Genomic DNA, 15318 nt, shown 5'->3' with positions numbered 1-15318 from the left:
GTTGGCTCTGAACGACCATCAAAGGCTGTGCTCTCTACGCGGGAGCACGAAGTGTCAATGATCGTCATCGCATCACACACCGCACATCGCCTTCATTTGGAGGTACCCCTCACCCCTTGCCGATTACCTGGAAATCGTTCACACTTCTCTACAAACTCTGATTGTTCATCGAATGCTCAATAGTCGACTGAGCGAAGATATCTGATATATGGATATCGCCCCGAGCTCGCCGAGCCGGTAGCTTCGAAGAAATTCCCTGGGGCGCATCAAATTCACCCAAGGCCACTGCTAGACTGATGTCACAGATTCCGTCAAATATACCACTTAAGAGTCATCATTTTTTCACGAGAAACCCTCCGAGCAAAGCACATAAATTCATCAGCCAAGATTCTAAGCATCTCGGTCCAGCGCACCTGGGCGTCTTTCGACCGAGAGGAGTCCAAGGAGTCCGCAACGCCTCGAAGACTGCTGCTTTACTCAGTCCTTTTGCAACAAAGCCGAAATTGAAAGGACTGACAATTTGGGAACGAGAACAGAAGAATCGATTTCAAATTTCTGGTTCTGTGAGGCATAGCACTACCACCATCATGGCCTTGACAAGGTCGACTGATCCACTTGTTTGGATCGATTGCGAGGTAAGAGAGCGATGTTTTCCTTCTCTGCATTAATCTTATCCGCGAGGACATGTGATGTCGTGAGGTTCCTCTGCATTTCCAATCTTGAGTTCCCATGAGAGGGAGGTATGGTAGGGCCATTATGCTTTATTGTTCCACGAACATGTGCATCGACATTTTCGTGTTGATGACATGTTCATATTGCTGGATGATGCAGACTTCTGGCCTCGAAAGGCTTCATGGTCTAGCTCTGGCTGTGGCTCTTCTTGAGTAATGGAGATTCCTTTCTCTGTGCTTGTGGCATGGATCGACCGGGGCCCTTGACGACCACTGGGAGCCTCGCCAGAATGAATATTTCACCAGAGTGACCACGCCCTTCGAGCATATGGGAAGTCTAAATCCTTTCAGCAGCGGACTTTTCATGCTGAGCAATATCACAACTACCATAGTCTTTCCGTCTTCTTCAGCAGCCCAGAAACTCAACAGTGTTTAACCCTGACCGCATGTGCATCAAGAATCAGAAGTAACCCAGAGCTAACCATCTCTCTCCACAAAATCGACAGATGACAGGCCTCGACCCTCAAACCGACACAATACTAAGCATATCCGTCCTCCTCACAGACGCGGACCTCCGCCCAATCGAACCGCTCGGTCTGACGCTATACATCACGCACAGCGAAATCCAACTGTCGTCCATGTCCGAATGGTGCATCAACACACACACATCGACAGGCCTCACCAAGATATGCGTCGACCCGAGCACCTCGACGACGGCCATCCTGGCCGCGGCCCAAGTGCTGCACTACATCCAAACGCACATCCCGACACCACGCACCGCCCTCCTGGCGGGCAACTCGATTCACGCCGACCGCTCGTTCCTGATGGTTCCGCCGTGGAACGCCATCCTCGCACATCTGCACTACCGGCTCTTCGACGTGAGTGCCCTGAAGGAGATGGTGCGACGATGGGCGCCAGAGGACGTCCTCGCCGCCGCGCCCGTCAAGATGCTGCGGCATAGTGCCCGCGAGGATGTGCTGGAGAGCATCGACGAGGCACGCTTCTATATGGCGTTGGTCAAGTCCGTTGGTGGCGGTGTGCCCGCCACGCCGCTGCCGAGGCCGGTTTTGACGTCCGTGCCGTTCGGTAACGATGATGCAGCTTTATCTGCATCTGCACCTGCACCTGAACCGGCTCCATCACTTCTTGATGTCAGCACCAGCGGAGGCGCTGTCAGTAACAGTACCAGTAGTGACTTGCCGGTGCAAGCGAGATCTCGGGTCCGGTCTTCGGGAATGGATGAGGAGATGAAGGACGACACGACCGCGCAGGGCTTCCGGACTGACGTTCCTTGACATGCAGCATAGACATCTCGCCATCGGCTCAATTCACAACCTGGATCCGATATCCTCGCGAATGACGAGAGGGATCCGCGATTTCTCTACGCGGATCCCCTGCAGAACTCAATCGTTGGGTTCACCTGATACCTCAGAAAAGCTGATCAGTACGCAGCCAGTTTGCACCGAATGTGAAGATTAGGATATTGGAAAATCCCGCCTATCGATCCAACGTCTTTCAAAATACCCAGTGTCAGGCAGGCATCCAGTCTAGCCGTCAATCACATCAAGCAGCGCGAGTCTAACGCTAATGATGACCGGTGCAAATTGCATATACGATACGGAGCTCAATCATATCATGTATGTAGGTAGTGACAAAAACATAACGAATCGAATAGACAGACCAAGATCCAGAGCCAGACCAAGAACGAAAGGAAGAACCAGGAAAGAGATTAGAACGAAACCAGCTCCCTCTCTCCACCAAATGGCGTTGCCGCACCTCAAGCCACTCGGGCTAGTCTAGCGGAAGCATGAGGGTCTGCTGTTCAGTATCGGAATATCAACATCAACCTCGTTCGTTGGCAGGAGGGGCTAGATCAACCACGAGTATCAGAATCCAACGATCCGAGAGCGGTGGGACGAAATGATTGGGGTAAGAGAAGGAAGACTGCAAGGTTCGCACCCAGTGAGTGATGTGGAGGACATCAACCGAGTGACTTGGGCGGAAAGGGAACAGAAATGAAAAGAACGATCAAGACGGAGCATAAATAAAGAGACTACGACACCAAGAAACATGTCTTTCTGCAGAAGCCTTTGAATTAATATGAATGGGCCAGACTGGCACAGCATAGCATAGCACAGCAGCTGATGAAAAGACTATCAGGTGTCATTGTGATGCGATGTGATACGATATTCTTGGAAAAACCACCGAGTTTTTGTCCCACCACTCCACGCGCGAATCGCAATCTCAGTCGCGTGAAATCACCGTAGTGAAAAGGGTGCATGGATGAGTGAGCAGAAGTCGTGCTAGTCCCTAGTAGCACCTTGCCCTGCCCAGTCTTCCTCGTGTGCACACTACATGGCGGACCCGAGAGTCATTCTCCGTCCCATTTCCATCAGACCGGAGAGTATTGGTGATTGAATCGCAAAGTAGGTCCCACGCAGAGCCCGCTCAAGAAGGTGAGCGAGCACAGTACACGATGAGAACTCCACGGTTAACAGTGTGATATTAAACGGTGTAAGAACAAAAGGAGAGCAGGATACCTTTGCGAAGGATGACAGCTCTGGTGCAAGAAATCACGAATCCATGCAGTAAGAGGAATCAAAACCTATTAGGTGGTTGACCTGCTTCGGCGATGGGGTATGGATAACTCGAGAAATCGGTCGCTCTCGCTTTTGTGATCTTCGGCTCTCACCTTTCTTCGAGGAGGAGTCGACCACTAAAAGCTCCTACCAGGAGGTCCGAAGCTGTTTTGGCCGATGCCACCAAAAGGACTCGTTTGAATATGTTGACTGTGTCCGAGATTGGGGCTGCGGATTTCATAAACACTGTTCCGTGGTTGATTGGGGACCTCTTCAATGAATTTCAGGACCTGTCCTCTTGTCTTGTCAATGACGACCTCAAAAGAGCCACCTCCATTTTGTGAATTGCCTTCCGTATCGCAAATGCCTAGCATTTCATCCATGGACACCGCTGCCTCGCTGGGGTCTTTGATAGCGTTCAATTGCCGAAGCACATTCGGCACTGGATGATAGTTGTCCAGGTGTCCTCCCGGGATGTTTGATAGTTGTCGACAAGCTTGAACAAGCATGAGTCTAACAGAGACAGGTCTCGGAAAATGCGAACGTGGCAATGGTTGAGGTCCGCCGCCTATCGCTCCAAAGGGAGGTTGTGACCAGCCAGGACCCGGTCGTGCATTTGGAGGCGGGCCCCAGTTCCCAGAAACGGGCGCAACAGGATTGAAACCACCCCAGCCTGGAGTTCCAAGCCCAAAAGCATCTTGTTTGGGTTCGCCAAACGCGCTCGCAAAAGGCAATCTCGAAGATCCAGGTGGTCCAAGTGGTGGTAGGTTCATACGAGGTTCCGAGTTCCCTAAGAAAGGTTCATCTGAATCGTCCAAGAGTGCCTTGCTGCCTAATTGTGTAGTCAGCTGGTCCAGATCAGCATCTGGAGATTTTCGTTGATGCTTTTGCTTGTCGGGAGTCGTACTCGAAGGCCGAGCGATGGGTCCGGGTCGGGCAATAGGTGCTGGCTGAGCTGTATTGTCACTGGATGGCTGCCGAGAATGTGGAGGTGGGTTTGCAACTGGCTGCGGATTCGGCATTCCTGGCACCTGGACTGGGCCAGGAGGAACAAATGGCATCTGATGTCCTTGGAAGGGTCGTGGGAATCCTGGTGGATACTGCATTCCATTTGGTGCAAATCTTTGCTGATTACCAAGGGGTGGACCTTGATACATGGGCATCGGCGGCATCATGTTTGGCATCATTCCGGATCCCATAGGAGGTCCATTAACGCCCAGTCCTGGTAGTCCATTCATGTTGAACGGATATTGACCACGTCCATGATTATTAAGAGGCGATCTGGGGGCTGATGGCTGAGGATGGTGTAATACAGGTTGGTGACCTTGTGTCTTGATCGGTTGCGGAGGTCCAGGAGTCTGAGGCATTGATACCGTCGCAGGTGAAGCAGAGCTTCGTGAAATCTCCGTGCTCGCCTTTTGAGATCGAGGTGATGAGCCATGGGATTGCTGCCCAGGTTGAGAAGACTGTCGATTTCGAACAGGTGTGGGCACCTTGGGAGGCACCACAGGTGTTGCAGTTTGGAAATGAGGAGACTGCAGGTTGGAAGGTTTTGTAGCAGGATGGAGTCCAGGTGGAAGCGCTATTGGTTGTTGCTTTTGAGGGGGATGTTGGCCGGCATGATTTCTGACATCCTTCTCTGCTCTCAAAGATGCATCTTTCTTCGCTTGGTCTTCCTTGGCCTTTTTCTCCTTGTCCTCACGAGCTTTTCGTTCCCTGGCCTCCTTTTCTTTCGAATCTCGCTCCTCACGTTCTTTCCTCTTGGCATCCTCTCGTTTTAGGCGATCTCGTTCTTTGGCTTCACGCTGCTTTCTTTCTGCTTCGGCCTGTCGGTCGCGCTGCTCTTGCTGCTTTCGATGCTTCTCCGCCTCTTTCCGCAGTCGATCCTCTTCGGCGGCTTTCTTCTCGGCTTCACGCTTCTTCCTCTGCTCTTCTTTCCGTTGACGCTGCTCCTCCATTCGCTTCTCCTCGAGTTTCCGAGCAGCTTCTTCCTGAGCCAGTTTGTCAGCGTCCTTCTTGGCCTTTTCTTCGTCTTTGGCGGCCTTTTGCTGTCGTTTCTTTTCCTTCTTCTTGGCAGCCTCGCGAGCCTTTTTGGCTTCTCTCTGGGTATCAAGGCGGTTTTCCTCATCCAGTTCTTCGAGGAGTTTCTTTTGACGTTCGGCGGCAACCTTTTCTCGATATGCTGTTAGAACACGTTGTTCGAACATACGAGCAGCGAAGATCTGAAACATTCGTCGACCCTCTTCCATTCGCTGTTCTTCAGTCATAGAATCCTTGTTCAACATTAGCATGGGAGGTTGACGCGGCAAGAGTGAAAGGTTTACCATTTCGTCGCCTTCGAAATCGTCCTCTTCCTGACTGTCATATTCATCGTCGTCTTCGTCGTCATAATCATCGTCATCATCGTCTATGGGGGGATGATTGTGACCTTGATGAATATCACGATGAGCATATGCAGAGGAATGATAGCGAATGTCTTCCTCACGTTGCATTCTTCTTTCGGCCAACTGTTCCATCATATCTATGAAGTGCTTGCCATCATTCTTTAATAGATCGTCGGCCACGGTAAGGATGCCATCTAGAAGATCAATTAGCTCAAATTTTAGGAGAAGGGGAAAGATCATCTGTCTGACCCTTGACTGTAAGGCTGTTTCCAAACTGGAAAAAATCGGGCGGTCCGGGAGGTAGGCCATGAGGATCAAAGTCGCCTTCCTCGTCACTGTAAGGCTCTTCGTCGTCGTCATACTCGTCGTCGTCGTCTTCGAGTTCGTCCTCGTCCTCGTTGACTTCATGGACTCTTCCCCGAGAAGGGTAAGAGCCTGCCATGGGTTGAGTGACTCTCCTAAAAGGGGTCCGAGCAGGAGCCATCAGCTGTGGGGCGTTTGAAATATCACCATTGTGGTTTGCGAATTGTTCCAGCTCTTCGTAATAGGCGTCGTAGAGGACTTCGAGTTCTTCTTCGATGGCTGTGCGCTTTCGTCCACACACTGAACAACTACAAGAATGCTTCTGCTGTTCTTTCATCTTACGTAGCACGGCTTCCTTCTCCACTTTGACCAAGGATCGTCGTTCATCCTCACCCAGTTCTAGCCAAAACTGTTTGATGTTCTCGCGCTCGGCCTGGGTGGATGTGTTCCATATCTGGTCATTTGAGAGTTTGTGAGACGCGCGAATGGCAGCATTGGACATTGGAGGAATATTCGACCGGGATAATGCGGTCGAGGTTCGCGAGATGGGGTTGGAGTCATCGAGGTGGTTCTTTTTACTCTTTGATTTCTTCCGTTTGCTGGTGTGTAGCCATGAACTGTCGTGTAGTGAATCGTCCTGGGGAGCATATGCGGGGTCATCGTCACCACTGTAGAAGGCTTCTTCGGGGCTTCCTAGCTCGGGATAGGCGGAGGGGTCTTGAGGGTCAACATAATCGGGCTCCTCGGTAAAATAACCCTTGACAGGACCTCGACCTTGTTTGACGGGAGGAAGAGTTCCATTCTGCTGTTGACCGTTGGGCAGAGGAATGTCAGTCTCTGCGGCTCTTTTGGCAGCCTCCTTCTGCCGCCTCTTCTGCTTCTTTCTGTTTATTTGAGGCTGGGGAAGTTCGGTAGCGGATTCGGTGGTGTCTCCATTCTTGGAGGAATCGTGGGTCAGAGGTAAAGCCTGAGGTCTTGCAGGGTGGGTGATAGGTGTCCCCTTCTTCTTGGAAGGCATGTTAATGGAGTTGTGACCGCCAGAGCGGGAGGAATGGATGTGTTAGTGGTTCGTGAAAATGAGATGGAGTTCTGAGGCACTTGGTCGTTCTAGAGACATTCCACCTGCACTAGTAACCAGAACCGGTTCAAGTTGTTACATCGTGGGGCAAGAACGTCCGATGGGGCGGATTACCGAGAGCCCGAAGTGCAGTTTGTACCGCGGAGTATACGACCGAATAAAGTCTCATTGTCAGACATAGGTTACCTCGTCATTTGAACCTGGAAATGGCAGGCATGATGGTGTAAGCGGAGGGCTCCTGCTACAGAGGACTGCAATTGACCACCGCAACTTCCACCGCCAGTGCCAACAATAACGGCCCATCACTGCACCTTCCAAAGCCTCACATCTCCATCTTCACCTCTCAACTCTTTTCCACCTCCCAATACTCGCTCTGTTGTGATCACCACTGACTAATCGACGACATCCTCTCCTCAGGAGGTGGCCTGCAATATCTCCTGTTTTCACTGATCCCACTCCCGTTACATTTCCGTCCCACGGATCCTCTATCCTGTGTCTATTTGTGGCTGCGCCTCACCACCTCCGCTTTCCTGTTGGACAGGCTTGCTCTGGACCCCACGAACGACCTTTCCAACCTTCCGAGCTAGTCTCAGGCTTTCACTTCACACTTTACACCTTTTGATCTCCAACTGAGTTGGTTCACACTCCCGAGACCTGGACTGAGACCAAAACCGAGACTTTATCATCTCTACAACACCAAAGTCACCTTGAGAGGCCCCCGAACTCCAGACCACCACCACCACCCGTACTTCACTACTACTATATTACGTCGTACAGCACTCAACATCGATCCACCCTTTGCCTGAATTTAATCCCTCCTCAGCCCTCTGTTCTTGGTCACTGTTTCCACCTCAGGCTCTTCCCTCTCCTTGATCACCCACCAATTCATTGAGTCGCACCCACACCCCTTGGATCAGTCACCAACCACTTGACAGTCACTCGCCCGCATCCGGTGTCGAGTTGACTGAACCGCGCCTATCATGGCTCAGAACCAGGCACAACAGAATGTTATGCGGAGGTGAGTCCTCTGAACCCCCTCAGATCTATTTCCATCCTTCAGCCGCGCGTCAGCCAAGCAGCAACTAACGATCTCACAGAAAACTGGTTATAATAGGTGACGGCGCTTGCGGCAAGACATCTTTGCTATCGGTCTTTACATTAGGGTATTTCCCAACACATTATGTACCCACGGTCTTCGAGAACTACGTTACCGATTGTCGGGTCGATGGTCGTTCCGTTCAGTTGGCGTTATGGGATACAGCGGGACAAGAAGACTACGAGAGACTAAGACCTCTGGCATATGCCAAATCACATGTCATCCTCATCGGCTTCAGCGTGGACAGCCCCGACAGTCTGGAAAACGTACGGCATAAATGGATCGAAGAAGCTCGAGAGCGTTGTCCCGCTGTACCTATCATTTTGGTTGGCCTGAAGAAAGATCTCAGAGAAGACCCACTGGCCATTGAGGAGATGCGCAAGAGAAGTCAGAAGTTTGTCACCGCGCGAGAGGGCCAGGAAATGGCACAAGCCTGTGGGGCTCGCAAATACCTCGAGTGTTCGAGTTTGACAGGCGAGGGTGTTGATGATGTATTCGAAGCCGCCACTCGAGCAGCTCTCTTGACATTCAATGGAAAGCAGGGTGGAGGTGGCTGCTGTGTGATACTCTGATCAACGAATCAACGACCTTTTCAAACCTTCAATGCTCACATGAAGCTGCAACAACCCTTTTGGAAAGCATTTATTTCTCTCACGAGTACGTCAAAATCCAGGGTTATGTTGGAGGCTTTCTCTTGTCTACGGACTTTGACGATCATATTTACAGACATGGAGCAAATGTTCTGTGATGGATGGGCATATTTCATGCCACTGGCGGCAAGATGCCACACCTTTGGCATTTTATTGGGGCTCGGGATTCCCGAACGTCTTGCATCTTGGACCATGACGATGAAACCTTTCTCTCCACAAAACGACCATTTCACTGTATCATGCCTCTGTCTTTTGATTTGCTCGACATTAGCGATTTACAATGAAGGATCTCTCGTTACAACGCTTCTTCCTGGTTTTTTGATTTGATACAATCCAAAAGGCGTCGGGGTTGGAACCACCAGAGGAAAACAAAAAGTTGGAATTGATGTATAGATACATATTGTTGTAATGATCCCTTGACGGCCATTTGATGAGACTTTGCAGACCGAATCTCCGTGGTCAACACACTCTTGCAGAACGCCATATCTCAAAGTTTCGTGCTCCAGCATTCCGGAACCCCTAATGGATGCATGTTTTGATAGCCTTGCAGTGAAGCTTGTGTGCCTGGCGTTGCAGTAGTTCGTCCTTTTGTCTCACAACCTCGTTCCTCAATTGGAAATCACGGGTTTCGCATAATCCCGACCTTCTGAAACAATGCCCCGGACAAGGACTGACCAACTCTTCCGTGTCGAAAGAAGGCAAGAGTCATAGCACAGCAGGTCCTTACCAGGTAATTCCCCATGGCCAAGGTGCAGTGCCACCCCATACACGCACACCATCGCCTGCACCTGCCCTCTAAAATCTCTTCCACGCGGCATCCCAAATCATAGCCTTCTTCCCAACGGAACCCTCGGCGGCCACACCACCCATACCGGTCGAGCCGACCCACTCCACCAGTCCCTTCGCATACTCAATCGGTACACCACCGCCACGCTCAGGAATACTCCACACACCGGTCTTCATCTGGGCTTTGCGGAACAATCGTCCGCCATCGCCAGCGCCCAGTCGCAGCTCCTCGTTCGCCGCCGCCATCGCGTTGTACTGTCTTTCCAGCTCGAGCTGGCGAGCGTTCTTCAGCTTCGCTTGGTACAAGTTCCATGCTCGGTGGATCGTCCAGTGTCGTAGATATCGGTTGCGCGAGAAGCGGAGTGGACGGGGTTGCAGGGTTGTTGGATGGTATAGGAAATAGCGGATCAGGGCTGTTGTGGGAGAGGAGTGTTAGTTTTGGGAGTGTAGTTTGTATGAGAGATGGTTGTGATGGTGATGGTTGGTTGGGCTTGCCGGTAGCATTCCTTCACTTCCATTGTAGATGTTCATACGGACGCAAAGACCACAAGTAACGGGTTGATGAAACGGGGAATACAAGGTCACATACTGATTCGCTGGTCCTTCTTCGCTCTGCCACCCTTCTTTTTCGCCGCACGCACCGCCGACGTAGAGAACGACGACCTCAAAGCCGGCGCTAACGACGATGGCGTCGAAGACAGACTCTGTCCATTACTCCTGCTCATAGGCAGCGCAGCCTGGGTATATAACTGTCTCGTCGCCGCCGGGCGCAGCGGAATCTGGAACGCATTTGCCAGTGCAGATCGGAGTGAAGTGGTGTGCATGATTGTGGCTTGTTCGAGGAGACAGGAGGCCGTCTGTGTCGTCCCTTTATAGGTCGTGTGCTGTGGTGCGAGATACAGGGAGGATTGTTGTGAGATATAATTCCGTTTGGCAGCTTCCTGTCCCGCTTGCAAGTAGTGGTGGATTGGAGGTGTAAAACTCCTAGGGGAAAAGCTCGCGGCGACAGACACGATGGGACAAGCTATAGACTCGGACTCGGACTTGAATGTTCTTTAGCGCGAGGCTCATATCTTGGCGTGTTTGCTGCAGATGGAGTCCAGGGCTGGACACGTGATGCGGGTACTGCAATATGATCATCGACTCAACACGGCATTCAAGATTGAAATAGTTGCTTGAGGGAAGTGATGACTCTCGAGTTGGATTGGGGTATCTATTTCATTGCCTCGAATGGTGACTCTATGCTCATCGTTCCCCATGGGCAGACGCATTACTCAAACACTTCGTTCCACCCATTCACAATCTCGTGTCATGCCTTGTACTTCTGAGTCTTCTTGTCGTAATCCACGATTCGCCGCTGTCGATGACTCTGGGCTAATCGCCATCGGCAGTATAGCACCAATGCGTCCTTCAGGACCACAAATATGGCTCCTCCAACCACACTTCTTCCCCACTTGGTTCGCAAGAGACCTGGTCGACCATTCATGGTATTCGTGAGTCCGAGCCAAGAAGACGGCAACACCAATTCCAAGAGATTGCCCATGCCTGCAGCCACCGCCGGAAAGGCTAGTGCTCCGAACATGGTCTGTCCGAACGTCGAGGTGCTCTCCACGATCACATCGCCACGGTCGCCCAGTAATCGATGGACGTGTCCATTTCCATTCATCGCTGCGTTCTGACCATCCCCACCTGCAGGCGGCTCACCGGCTTCGCCTGCATTCTCATTCCCAGCACCGTTTTCAGCAGGCACGTTGAGCTCGAGATCCAGTTCGATGACAAGGCCTCCTTGAGCCCCGGCTTCCTCCACCTCTTCCATTGCATCGGCGTCTGCTACATTTTCCTCCCGCCCGTCTACCAGTTCTTGGCTTCTAGGCTTCACTTCCGCCAGCCACTTCTTGTTCAAGTCGCAGAAGGCCTGATGATAGACCCAATTGTAGGCCTTTTTCATGACAGGCAAACATGCAAACACTGTGCTTGGTAAGGGGGGCCAGATAGTCATGTCGATCTCAAGATTTTCATTGAGTTGTGTCGCTAAGAGATACAGCGAACCCCCGGGTAGGACGAAATCGGCATAGTTGGTACGGGCCATGATCAGGTTGATCGGAATTAATCCATAGGATGCAAGTGACCAATATGAAACAGCTGCTATATCGCGCAAACGACTTGCCTCTTCCTCACCGAAAATCATATAAACAGATGTGAATCCGTGGACCCATAGCCCCGCGTAGACAGACCCCGTGAATGATAACCCCACCGCAGGCAACACAGCCCGGGCCAAGGTCCTGTCAACCGCGCGATATGCATCAACAATGTAGCTTCTTGGTCTTGTAATGCGGATTTCCGACTTGCACTGCGGACAAAGTATTTGAGGAGGCCCTCCCCGCTTTATTGTCTTTGGATCTTCCAGGCCGGCTACCCAGTCCAACAGGCACTGGTCGTGTGCTGTCAAACTGCACTTGCAAGGGGTTCTCCAAGTTGGAGGGTTGGTCTGATCGTCTTCATTCGCATCCATCAAACATATCCAACACTTCTTGCCAAAGGTAGAAGCCCGGGAGAGAACAGCGGGTCGTTCGGGTGCATCATGGGTTGGGGGAGCACTGTCTGATTCTTCAGAGCCAGGCCGTTCTAATAGTACGGCATCGGACTCTTCAGAACTCATTGTGTAGAAAATTGGCCTCGGGTTAGCCGCAGGAAGTGTTTCGTCGCAGACTCTTCCAATGTGGTCAGTGAGCCGTATGTACCCAGCATCTGCAGAGAGAAAGCTGAGGCGGAGGCTCGAGTTTGGCCGATCTGAATTTCGATGTCGACCAGGCGAGGAAAGCGCAGAGAAAGCCACCTCAGCACCGGCTACGACGATTGAAGCCGGTCGTGTGATGTAGTACAAGTTGATGGCAAGACACCTGCGATTGAATCGTGACGACTGACCAGCCTTGCAGTTGAGAACGAGATGCCTAGGTTCGGCCTTCAGGTTGAACTTGGAAGGATAACCGCGCAATGACGTTTTTCCGATCCGAATGCCACCAGTTTAAGGACTAATGTTCCACTAGTAGGCCACTAGGCCCTGAAGAGATAGGTTCACTCGAGCCCATGGCGGGCACCCAGCGGGCAATGGATGCAGGGAAAGAGCGTTTTCCGCAAGTTCTTCACTAAAGGTGGGCGGTTTCCCGCACCTCCATGACCTTCATGGCTCATGTTGCCGGCACACGAGCATGTCCAAGATTGTAAATGCTACTCTGTAACGATTTCAACAATTGCTTCTTGAACCCTGCCTATTTGGCTCTAGCTACAAGGTTTCTTCTTTCCACTAGAGCTGATATAAAGAATCGATACAGGTGCTCCTAGACTCCAGCCGCATTACAACATATCCTGAGGCTATCTGGACAACCATTCAATACTCGTCAATAATGGCTGCCTTGGTACCACAGGTTGACAGCCTAGAACATGTCTACGCTGGGGCGGCCGAGGGTGATCAAGTCCCCAAAGCTCTCGAGCAACGCTTTGTGAATCTTGTCAACTCATTCAAGCAACAATACGATCAGAAGCCAGACTTTGTCTCGAGAAGTCCAGGCCGAGTGAACATCATTGGTGAACACGTCGACTATTCACTATATAATGTCCTACCCACAGCGGTCACAGTCGATGTTCTGATTGCCGTCCGAGTCCTCAAGAACCCAAGTGGCCATCCACTGATCAAAATTGCCAACGTCAACTCGTCCAAATACCCCTCCAAAGACATCACAGTTCCGGAAACGGGCCTCATCGAAGTAGACAAAAAGAGCCACGCTTGGAGCAACTACTTCTTGGCTGGCTTGAGTGGTTCACTAAAATATCTGCGTCAGAAATTGGGAGAGTCTTTCACGACCAACGGAATGGAATTGCTAATCGATGGTAATGTACCTGCAGGAGGTGGCCTTTCCAGCAGCGCTGCCTTTGTGTGTGCATCTGCTCTTGCGGTCATGGCAGCCAACAACCATCAAATTTCGAAACAAGATCTCCTCGACCTCTGTATTGTATCAGAGCGTGCCGTTGGAGTCTTCTCCGGTGGCATGGATCAAGCAGCCTCGATCTTCTCTGAACGAGGTTATTTGCTATACTGCACTTTCTTCCCCAAATTCTCCGCCGAACATGTCCCAGTACCCACTTCAGATCCTGAAGTCACATTTTTGATCGCACAATCGTTTGTCACCTCTGACAAGGCCGTCACTGCTCAGATACATTACAATCTTCGCGTCGTGGAGGTGACATTAGCCACCGTGGTTCTCGCCAAATTACACGACATCTCTTTGAACCCCGACGACAGCTCCCTCGGTTTCTCGTTACGGAATTTTCAGGAGGAACTCATCAAGAAGGAAGGGCTTCGGGATAGTGATGCAAGTTCGCAGGTGGAGGTCGTCATCAAAGCCATAAAGTCCAAACTCGAGAAATCCGATTACACCCGTGATGACATCTCTCAAATACTTGGTATCTCGGTGGAACAGCTCGAAAAACAATACATGTCCAAATTTCCGATCAAAGCCGATGCATTCAAGCTCAGACAGCGGGCTCTACATGTGTTGGAGGAAGCTAGCCGTGTGCTAAAGTTCAAAGACACGTTGAGCAGTACAGGAAGTCTCGACCAAGAAAAACTATTAGCATTGGGCGAGCTCATGAATCAAACCCAGGCATCATGCAGAGACATCTACGAGTGCTCTTGCTCTGAGATCGATGATATTTGTTCCATCTCTCGAAATGCTGGCGCCTATGGTGCTCGCCTGACTGGTGCAGGCTGGGGCGGCTGTACCGTTCATCTGGTACCTCAGAGCAAAGTCGCTGCCGTCACAGAGGCTCTGAAAAAAGAGTATTATTTTAAGAAATTTCCTGATATCAGCGAGGAAAAGCTTCAAGAAGCGTTGGTCATATCGAAGCCAAGTCAGGGGTCGTCTCTGATCGTTGGCAAGGCGCTCGATGTTTGAAAAGCAGGTTCTCAATTAGCGATCGGTATGCTACTGGACCCAATACCTAGACGTTATGTTGCACGGTTGTGTGTATGTTTAGATTTGAGGAGCATTTCAAATTTCGAGGAAGTTTTTTTATGCAACCAAATCCTCCACAACAGTAAATCAATACTATGGATTACTCAAGGACTTAAATCACGATTAGACAAGTCTCAAAAGTCCACACCTGATTCCCCTTGTTTACTATACTGAAATGATTGGGCAACTTCCGGGTCAACAGCGGCATCTCACCAAGATACCGAGTAAGATCGCCCAAATGATTATCTTGTCGATCTTAGGGGCATCATGTTGACTAATCCATTATATCGAGATTTTTTGCCGAAAATTCGTACGGTCAGCATAATGTAATTGTCTCAGGGGTAAGCAGCGCTCCAGCTCTCTAGGTGGGATCATGAGCGAACATCTCGAGACTTAAGAACGTTTCCGGGGTTTTAAAGATTGCTTGGTCGTCTGACCAAAACCCTCCTCTCGTGTTGCCTCGGGATTTCTACCCCGTATTTCATCCTTGATCTGAACCTTAACTTTGAAACACACGGTTCACACAGCTCTCGATACGATTAGTACTCCAAACACCGAGGGCTGGGTTAAGAGGGCCTCAGCTCCTGCTAGGTCGATTTGAAGCATGATCAAAGTCAGCTTTGGCGAGCTAGTCCAACTTCCAGATATGGAGATGTTGGTGATTCGGTCGCCCCAGCTTCTCTCACGGTCAGCAGTGGATGCTTTTCCAGACCCGCTCGTATGACCATGCGGCCGCAAGCCAACATCACGACTGCTGTC

At 51.0% G+C, this 15318-nt stretch overlaps 6 protein-coding genes across 6 annotated transcripts; 3 read left to right on the top strand and 3 right to left on the bottom strand.

Annotated features, from left to right (window-relative positions):
• Positions 1–1177: 1177 nt before the first annotated feature.
• Positions 1178–1966, top strand: LTR84_000825 (uncharacterized protein; the record flags this gene model as incomplete). The annotated part of the gene is made up of 1 exon (XM_064844454.1): positions 1178–1966. The coding sequence occupies one exon, from the start codon at positions 1178–1180 to the stop codon at positions 1964–1966; it is 789 nt and encodes a 262-aa protein (XP_064712314.1).
• A 1421-nt stretch (positions 1967–3387) lies between these two features.
• On the bottom strand, positions 3388–6955 carry LTR84_000824 (uncharacterized protein; the record flags this gene model as incomplete). The annotated part of the gene is made up of 3 exons (XM_064844453.1): positions 3388–5523; positions 5575–5828; positions 5884–6955. 3 exons carry the CDS (start codon positions 6953–6955, stop codon positions 3388–3390), a joined length of 3462 nt encoding a protein of 1153 aa, XP_064712313.1.
• A 1040-nt stretch (positions 6956–7995) lies between these two features.
• Positions 7996–8683, top strand: RHO2 (Rho GTPase; the record flags this gene model as incomplete). The annotated part of the gene is made up of 2 exons (XM_064844452.1): positions 7996–8033; positions 8113–8683. 2 exons carry the CDS (start codon positions 7996–7998, stop codon positions 8681–8683), a joined length of 609 nt encoding a protein of 202 aa, XP_064712312.1.
• Positions 8684–9556: 873 nt separating this feature from the next.
• Positions 9557–10371, bottom strand: LTR84_000822 (uncharacterized protein; the record flags this gene model as incomplete). The annotated part of the gene is made up of 2 exons (XM_064844451.1): positions 9557–9960; positions 10137–10371. 2 exons carry the CDS (start codon positions 10369–10371, stop codon positions 9557–9559), a joined length of 639 nt encoding a protein of 212 aa, XP_064712311.1.
• A 485-nt stretch (positions 10372–10856) lies between these two features.
• Positions 10857–12206, bottom strand: LTR84_000821 (uncharacterized protein; the record flags this gene model as incomplete). The annotated part of the gene is made up of 1 exon (XM_064844450.1): positions 10857–12206. One exon carries the CDS (start codon positions 12204–12206, stop codon positions 10857–10859), a length of 1350 nt encoding a protein of 449 aa, XP_064712310.1.
• A 745-nt stretch (positions 12207–12951) lies between these two features.
• On the top strand, positions 12952–14499 carry LTR84_000820 (uncharacterized protein; the record flags this gene model as incomplete). Its single annotated transcript, XM_064844449.1, has 1 exon — positions 12952–14499. The coding sequence occupies one exon, from the start codon at positions 12952–12954 to the stop codon at positions 14497–14499; it is 1548 nt and encodes a 515-aa protein (XP_064712309.1).
• Positions 14500–15318: the final 819 nt, after the last annotated feature.

The sequence above is a fragment of the Exophiala bonariae genome (assembly GCF_035927105.1).
Source record: "Exophiala bonariae strain CCFEE 5792 chromosome Unknown scaffold_1, whole genome shotgun sequence".
In the NCBI taxonomy this organism is placed as follows: domain Eukaryota; kingdom Fungi; phylum Ascomycota; class Eurotiomycetes; order Chaetothyriales; family Herpotrichiellaceae; genus Exophiala; species Exophiala bonariae.
This window is presented reverse-complemented; position numbering and strand designations above follow the sequence as displayed.